This window comes from Quercus lobata, chromosome 8 (genome assembly GCF_001633185.2).
Source record: "Quercus lobata isolate SW786 chromosome 8, ValleyOak3.0 Primary Assembly, whole genome shotgun sequence".
NCBI classification, from domain to species: Eukaryota; Viridiplantae; Streptophyta; class Magnoliopsida; order Fagales; family Fagaceae; genus Quercus; species Quercus lobata.
Window position 1 is genome coordinate 9,371,931 of NC_044911.1, and position 9,263 is coordinate 9,381,193.

Here is a 9,263-nt window from a genome sequence, read left to right on the forward strand (position 1 = left end):
TGGTGTTTCTCACATTACGTGGAAGTTGATTTGGAAAGTGAAACTTCCATTGAAGATTCTTACTTTTATTTGGAAACTCCTACAAGATAGCCTTCCTCTCTTTGAGGTTCTAAACAACAGGGGTATTACATTTTCTAGCAAATGTCTCATGTGCAATGAAAAGAGGAATCCATAGACCACCTATTCATGCATTGTCCATTTGCAAGAGCTATTTGGCATGGATCCAATTTGGAAATTAGAACCTCTGAGTTACATCACAATTCAGTCAAACAATGGGTGGAAGCTTGTATCCTACAAAATGAACCCGGGGAGAATAACAGAATGTGCTTCTTGCAGTCCATCTTCACCATTCTTTGTCCATATGGAACCAAGAAACATGGTTCTTCACCAAGGAAAATTGCCTAACCCTATGGAGGTTGTTCTAACATCACAGTCTCTCATTTGCAAGTACCAAGAAGCATTCCAAGCTAATCAGGAACAGAAGCCTATTTCCGGACAGCAACCTCAACAGTTACTCACCAACCAGGATTGGCAAATTATTCTTAAAGTGGCAGCGCATAAAAACAGAAGATCCAAGAGAAGTGGCTATGCTTTTGAGGCAAAAACACTGAAGGAAATGTTCTATTCACAGGATGAGCTAGCAGTGGAAGGAAACCCCATTACCTTGCAATCCCGGATGCTGTGGGTGAAGCAATTTTCAAGGCTATGGAGATGGGCTACAATAGAATATTAATTATCAGCAATAGCAAGGGACTTGTGCAAGTGTGCAAGTGTGCAATCGAGCAAGAAACCCATCTTGGCTAGAACAGATCCTCATCTCAGACTTTAATCAATTTCAGCAACAGGGGCTGGCTACACACTACCTTTTTTAGCCCAAGGAAGTTATCTCACATGTAATAGATTTAGCTTTTATTACTACTTGCTTCCCTGTACACCAGTGCAGGATAAATCCAAACTTTGTATAAGCCAGGTGGTGTTCCTTTGTACTATCTCCTTTTGATCAATGCACGTTTATCTGGTATCAAAAAATAAAAAAATAAAGGAGAAATGGCCCCTCTGAAGTCTTCACGTCATTTCGTCTCTACCCTTATGTTACCTTCTGTTCATCACTTTTCTAGCCATACCTCTTTAGACCACATCACTCATGGTCATAGACAACATCCTAAAATGGTGGTCATTAAATCCTCAACTCCGAAACATAATTGAAGTCACATAATCAAGATCTAAATAATAAACCATAGAGCTCACATGGTGAGGATATAGGAAAACTAATTGAAGTCACAAATTTATTAAGATCTAAATAATAACCCATAGAACTCACATGATGAGGATATAGGAAAACTAATGGGATGAGATGAATAAACGATTGGGTCCTTGGATTTTTCTTCTTCTTTTTTTTTTTTTTTTTTTTTTTTTTTTTGGCACTAGGGTTCAAAACTATTTCAAGTCTGACTAGTTTATGACATTATGTAATAACAAGTATGGTTTTGAGAACCTATAACCGATTCTACAAATAAAAACACTGGCCTTTAGGAGATATCCATTGTAAGGTGCTTAGAGCCTTTATGTTTACTGCACAAGATGGAGAAACATATCAAATGGAAAACAATTTACTGCACAAGATGGAGAAAAATATAAAATGGAAAACAATTTAAATTTCAAAGAAAACTTAAATGGAAGATTTCTGCAATATATATACATTCTGGTATATACAGGCCTATGCTCTGCGCGATTCATGCAAAACGGGTCCATGCTTTATTTGACTACCAAACCCACATCTGCATCTGACGACGCTTTTGAGTGTTTAAAAGATGGAAAAAATTTAACAGCAGCATTATATTCTTTATAATCCTACAAATACTGTAGGCGTATGGTGATTATAAAGAACCAACATTTCTTATCAGCCAAAACGTCCACGATAAAACAAACATTCCGCATGAGATGTTTCTCAGAACCAGACCATGTAAATTAAAAAAATATAAAGAGTCTCAGTAAATCATTTTAGGGATGATTCCCTACAATACGATTCACATTAGTTCCATACAAGCTTTTTTGATGAGAACTTGGCGGGTTCAGCATAAAACAAAATACAACATTTTGAAAGTCTCTCATTTCAAATTCCATCATATCCAGCCGCAATAACAAAATTAAACCCTACAAAATTTAGATCTAAATATGTTTATTTTTTATCAATAAATTCAAGTATATCCAATTCTAGGTATACCAGAAAACCAAGAATCACAAAGCACCTGCAGTTGGGTCTTCATATGTCAAGGAGAAGTCTACGAGGGTCCTCCACAACATCTTTGATACGACGCAAGAAGAAAACTGCCTCTCTCCCGTCAATCAACCTATGGTCATATGTTAGAGCAATGTACATCATTGGCCTTGGAACAACGTTTCCTCCAACAACCATAGGACGGCTCACTATCGAGTGCATACCCAATATTGCCGACTGCCAAAAAAAGGTTCATTGGTGTGAAATTCTCTTTTTTGATCATGTGAGGAGTTAGAGAATTAAAAAAACAAATAACACCAAACCTGAGGGGGATTGATGATGGGGGTACTTAAAAGGCTTCCATAAACCCCACCATTAGATATTGTAAATGAACCTCCAGCCATTTCATCAATAGATATAGATCCATCATTTGCCTTCTTTGCTAGTGTGTTGATCTCCTTCTCAATCTCAGCAAAATTCATCTTCTCAGCATTGCGGATGACTGGGACAACAAGGCCCTGGAAGGGAATAAGTTGAAGAATTTTTAATAGTGATAAATATATGTCCAAGGTTTACAGCTTGAGAAATACACAATCCTACTCAACAAGAACTCCCCACATTACTTTTAATCAATCTACATTTTATGCAACTCCCCAACCTCATAAAAATTACAAGAAATCTTCCTTTTAGCAACTGTTCAGGTATCACAAAAGATGGTACCTTAAAAAATGTGGCCATGGTCCTAAAAATTAGGTCAAACTTCAAAGGGAGAAGACAACCAGACAATTCAAAACCAACATACATAGAGGAACTAACATAGCTTATAGATCACAATTCTGCATTTTTACTTGCACTTATAGAGAGAACCATATATACGAAGACAAACCTTGAACATGTATGAGAAAAATAATAAGTTAACTACAAATCATTACGTAGTATATGCCTAATCTGGAAAAAATGCTTTATAACAAAATTACGTATAACATACAGCTATTTAAAAAAATACCCATAATAAAAGGTACAAAATCCATGTTTCACCACACCATTATATTATTCAACAGCCTTGACAAACATAGTAATGTGACATACCTTTGGGGTACCAACAGCAATACTGATATCTACATAGTCTCTATAGATAATATCATCCCCATCAATGACCGCATTAATAATAGGCTGCTTTTGGAGCCCACTGACAGCAGCCTGGAATATAGTTACAAAACAAGAACAGATATGTAATTAAACGCATATAAGCATGTGCCAAGCAAAGGTTAGTCTATGTTCCATAACATACTTTCACAAATCCTGACATAAGTCCTAACTTCACCCCATGCTTTTCAACAAAAGCATCCTTGTAATCAGAACGGAGCTTCATCAGATTTGTCCTGCAAGAAGCAGCAAATCAGTTTAAAAAAGAGGAGAGCAGAAAATAATCATATCTTCACCTTGAAAATGAATGTAATCTGTTCTTATATTATCTTCTTCTTCTCTTTTTCCTGTAACTATTTAGGTTGAACACAACACATAAACTAGGGAAGCAGCTTTTCCCAGTACAAGCCAAGTACAGTTGAGAATTAAATCATGAAAACCAACCTAAAATATATTCGAGTTTAGGTTTGTCAGTTGAATAAGGCAAAAAGCTACAAACTTTAAACCTAAGCTCTTATGCATAACAAAAGATCACACTGTTGAATTCCTTTTTTCAGTAAATACAGTCATATGTAAAACACCTGATAAAAATTCATCTTAATTAATGGTAAGGTCAATAGCATTGATTATATCAAAAATTAATTTTTTCCATGAGTTTTGCTCATACCAAGAAATAATTATTATAAAAATACTATAAAAAATTGGATGATTTTATCAGAGTAGAGAAGGTAGGGGGAGGAATTGGGGTAATATAACAATTTAATCATATAACAATAAAATATATAATTTAATTATAACATCAATGTCCATCTATGGAGGCGAGCTAGCATGTGGGCACAAATGTGCCAGTGAGGACCAGAACTAAAGCCAATGGGCTATAGCCCAACTGGCATTTCAACTCCCTAGCAATTGCAAGAAGTTGCGGGATTGATTCAGCTAGTATGCATGTGTTTCCTTCCCACAGCCAAGAAAGAACAAAGTGATTAATAAAAGCAAGTCACAGAATTAAGCCTACTGTGTCACTTGTCCATATACATGCAAATAGAGGAAAGAGCCAACACCCAATCAATTCTAAGCATAATGAAAAGAATCCAAAAATGTAATACCCAGCTACCAATGAGTCCCAAATCAGGGGTAACTGCCATCTACTGTCAATACACACTATAATATTAATAGAATTTTACTTACATATCAACCTCATTGAATGTTGTCAACAGTGCAAATGTGTTTTGGGAATCTTTCAATCGATTAGCAACCCGTTTTCGGAGTCTTGTCATAGGAACCTGCAATTACAAGGCCTTTATACTTTTAGCAAGACCAGCAAGATTACTTTGTACAGCGTTAAAGTATTATATACAATTACAAAACATTACACTAACACTATTGTGCTATATGAAATTAATAGAACAAGGATAGACTTACCCGCCTTTCCCTTTCTTTAGGGGGAAGCTGAGGTTCTGTAGCTGAGTGTTTAGGAGGTGGTGTAGAGGGTGCTTTAGGCTTCGCAGTGACAGGAGCAGTTTCAACTTTAGGCTTCTGCTTTTCCTCACTCTTTTCAGAAGGGGGAGATGGCTGCAAAACAGCTTTCTCTGATGCCTTCTCAGATGGAGCAACAGGCGCCATTCCTTCAGCAGACTTTGAAATGATGGCAATCTTGGTACCTGGTTCTACAGTATCACCTTCCTTGGCTACAAACTGCCAACAATTAATTTTAATATAGTAGCCAACATTAACATTCAACATCCTATCTTTTCCAAGTGTGCAAAGAAAATAAAAGCCAAGAACTTGTCATGGTAGCAAACCAAAAAGTAAAATACAAGCCAACCAATATATCACCTTTTGAATCACACCCGCTTCAGGACTAGTAACGTCAATTGTCACCTGACAGAAAATAAAAGAATTTAAGTATTACAATATATCCCTGATTTTCTTCTATAGGGGGAAAAAGTCCCATTTCCAACCATGTAAAGATCCAAAAACATATTTAAATACTGCATCACATCAGCACCTTATCTGTTTCAATTTGAGCAATCGGTTCATCAACTTCTACCCTGTCACCAGGATCTGCTCTCAAAATGCCAGTTGCAGACACAATCAATCAATTAGAATCACAAACACTAAATACTGTAGTGAATTAAAGGATTGATAAGCTGAAACGAGGAAAACATACTCTTCAAGAAACTCGCCAGTGTGCCATCAGTAATGGATTCACCCATAAAAGGGACAACAGCATCAACCAAATCCCCTTGAACGCACAAATAACCAAAGTTATCAGATATGTCAACACCAAAGAAACATGCAGAGCAAGTGTAAAACATGTCCAGGTCTGACACTATTAAGGGGTACAAAGCACAAATTAGGAAATTTTCACTCTATATAAGGCATGTGCCACATGTTTTTCCAGCACTGCGTTTTGGGGGAAAAAATGAAGTCCATCTGATTGCTATTCATGAAATTAATTAGAAAATTTTCACTCTATAAGGTATGATTGCTATCCATGTGATTAATTAGGTGTTTCAGAAAAAAGCTGCTTGGCAACAGTTATTCCACAGTCCTCCACAGTTGTTCTAATACCACTATGTTTTCATTTTCTCCTCATTTGAGTTAAGATTACTTAGTAAGATGTCATTGACAAAGTTCTCCTAAGAAAGATGGAACATGGCCTGCTGTGGGTGATCCAACTATACATGCTCTAAAAATTAAATCTTTGACAACTAAATCCCAAATTATATATATTACAACACCCATTAGTAGCATATTTATTATTTTCAAGGCTTGTTTAGATGAGGGATTGCTTGGAAGTTTCTTTTTCAGAGGTTCTTGTTATTAGAGATTATTGTAATGATACTTACCAGTTGGAGCTCTTGAGAATGGATCTTGAATATTTGAGATGTGTTTATGGAGGCATCTTTACCATTATGTTTCTTTTTATAATAATGCTTAGCTTGTTCTGTAAATTATTATGTGGAATAGTTTGGTACAGGTTTTGATATGTTAGTTTTAGGTCATGAATCTCATGATCTCAATTCCATAGAGTCGTGACAGAGATGCATTCATAAATGCCACCAAAAGAATGCTCCTAGCAAAGTATTTTCAACTGACCAATTTCTAATTTGGAAATTGAATTTTTTTTTTTTACAACATTGACAAGTGCTGTAACCCAAAGAGTTTAATTAAAGAAGCAATCTGCTTCTTAATTTTGCCACACAGATAAAATCCCCCCAAAAGCAACCAATCAGCCAAAGTACAACCCATGAATCCCTCAACAGTTCAACCATAAAGACATAAAAACAACTATGAATATGAACCAATGAAGAATTTTATTTATTTATTATTATTATTATTATTTTGAACCAATGAAGAAATTTGATGGAAGAGACATGTCAATATCAAACCATTGTCTGAAGAAAATGGCCTGCTCAGCATTTGCATTGTAGCTTCCCACTGAATACTGGCAACAACCTCCCTGCACATCAAGAAAGTCAAAAGAGAAAATATTTATAAGCAACCAACCAAAAATTACAATTAAACTTGCAAAGAACTTCTTTATCCAACTCTACTCCCCTCCACTCCCCCTCCCTTCCCCCTCAATCCAAATGGTCCATAATAGGTTCTCTTGAGAATTGAGTTGGATTAATATGAGAGAATAATCAGGAAACCAATCCTCACTGGGCTATTGGATCTCAAAAATCAGGTACAAAAAGTGTAATGGAAATTTCAAACTCAGACAGGTTTCTAAAGTACATTTATCATGGATACTACCTGTGAGCTTGATGCGTCATTTATTATATTTGACATTTGAATTCTTAATAACAACATAATATATTGATATGTGCTTGTGTGTGTATGGTACACACATATTTTTGTATATATAAACTCCAAGTCAGGTTACTAGCAAGACCTAGTCCACACTACTGTAGTGTGACAAGGGAACAGGCTCACTCCCCCAATCCCAATCATTGCCATTCACTTTAGTAGTCCTCAAAACACTTCTTAAAAAATATTCACTTAAATGGTGTCACTAACCTCATTGGCCGTAAACTACCTGAGCAACCTGTAACAAGAAAATATTAAAAAACATTAATCACAGAGAAAATGAAGGCACACTTGAATGTATGAACTAGTCACTATGACAGATAGAGAAAACGGCACTTAAGATTACCAGGTACAACAAGGTGACCAAAATTCCGCACTTGCCCAAAGCCTCTCGGTTGAAGCAAAACCTGCTCTCATAATAAAAAGATAGAACATCTTATAAATCTTCTCAAAATTGAAAAGTAAACCCAAAAGCTATGTAATACTAAACTGCACAAAGGAGATGAAAATAGAATAGCCCAAACTCCTGATAAATCAACCATGATGAAATCAAATCACCCATTAATCAAACATTGTTCGCACCAAAACATCATATATTTTTTTACTAAGTTACACACACACCCAGTGAGTTTTGTACCCATGACTTCACCCTCAACTTTGCTCTAATAAAAGGGGTGAAGGTAACATTTAAAACAGGTGCTCATTGGCCACACCAAACCAACAAATTCCAAGCACATTTCACCATAAAATTGACTTTCTCCATATATGCAAGCAAACCCAATTTTCTTTTTCTGTAAAGTGAACCATAGTAGAACCAAAAACAAGTAGAATTTGAAAAGGAAAACAAACAAAGAAAAAAAGAGTAAGAGGTTAAAAAAAAGATCAGTACCTCTTTCTCTGCAATGGAGGAAACTCTAGAAGTAGACACCACAGGCCGGCTCGCCTGAAATGTCTGCCCAAAAACCTGAAACAAAAGCACATTGAGTATCAGAAATGAATCAAATTTGAAAAACAAAACCTCAAATTTCCAAACTATACAAACCATAAAAAACAAGTTTTGAATAAACAAATGAAAGAAAGATTAATTTACCGAAGCAGACGAGCCGCCGGAAGCGACTCTTCGCCTTATAACACCTAACATCATTATTATGTTGATCGCTGCTTTCATACAACAAGTTGAACAATATCAATATTTATATAATATAAACCTAATCTCAATCCAAATAAGCACACATATATATAGAGAGCTATTGAATTGTTGCTGTGAGTGCTGCTTGGCAGCCGAGAAAGTAAAAGAAAACGAAAGAAACGGAAAAGGAGTCAAAAGTTTGAGTCTGGAAGCTTTGAAAATGAGAAAGCGTACACGTTTTTTAGTCTTTCAAGCATAACTATGACTATCTACCAATTTCGTAGTTTCATGGAGGTGATTTTTGCGATTTCAAATAACAAAACACAGCAAAAACAAAAACAAAAAATCAGATTTTTCTTTTTCTTTTTTCTTTTTGCTTCAGTTTCTCATCAACCAAACAAAAAATTAAAAAAAAAAAAAAGGAAGAAAGAGAGAGAGAGTATGAATGGATTATAGAGAATTGACCCGAATAGCGAGCACTCAGATGAGATTTCTTCGAACACAATGGATCAAAGCGTAGGGTTTTTCTCACAGAGAGAGAGGGAGAGAGAGAGTCGCCGCGAAGATATTGAATCACGTTTGGCAAGTGTATTGTATGAACGTGTCACAGCTTCTCTCACTATGGAAGGTCATTTTATTTCCAATCTTACATAATTAATAAATAATAAATGTAAGAACAAAACAAAACAAAAAAAAAAAATTGTCTAAAAAGAAAAAAACAAAAAACAAATTGTCTAAAAGAAAATTAAACGGCTGCTATTTGCGTAATTGGTCAACTATATTTTAGAAAAGGAATTTAAGGATTTCTTTTTAAAATTATTTTTTCCTAAGCGAATTAGTGGGATTTTTTTTTTTTTTTTTTTGGGTTTTCTTTGATGGGTGAATGAAAGAGTGGGAAAGTTTGATAGAGCAATAGCATTGGTCCTTCGAAAATAGAAAAAGTGCCAACTTTTA

General features: G+C 35.4%; 1 protein-coding gene across 2 annotated transcripts; it reads right to left on the bottom strand.

The window, feature by feature from the left end:
* Positions 1–1,944: 1,944 nt before the first annotated feature.
* Positions 1,945–8,931, bottom strand: LOC115957357 (dihydrolipoyllysine-residue succinyltransferase component of 2-oxoglutarate dehydrogenase complex 2, mitochondrial-like). Of its 2 annotated transcripts, XM_031075582.1 has the most exons (16): positions 8,775–8,931; positions 8,271–8,338; positions 8,070–8,144; positions 7,527–7,587; positions 7,391–7,418; positions 6,760–6,830; positions 5,535–5,609; positions 5,373–5,428; positions 5,201–5,245; positions 4,787–5,059; positions 4,553–4,647; positions 3,510–3,600; positions 3,308–3,418; positions 2,542–2,736; positions 2,250–2,455; positions 1,945–2,154 (listed from the first exon to the last, which is right to left on the bottom strand). In XM_031075582.1, the coding sequence occupies exons 2-15, from the start codon at positions 8,322–8,324 to the stop codon at positions 2,264–2,266; spliced, it is 1,422 nt and encodes a 473-aa protein (XP_030931442.1). In that variant the 5' UTR covers positions 8,325–8,338; positions 8,775–8,931; the 3' UTR covers positions 1,945–2,154; positions 2,250–2,263. The 2 variants fall into 2 exon arrangements, with proteins under 2 accessions (XP_030931442.1, XP_030931441.1); XM_031075581.1 differs by having other exon boundaries at positions 1,945–2,455.
* Positions 8,932–9,263: the final 332 nt, after the last annotated feature.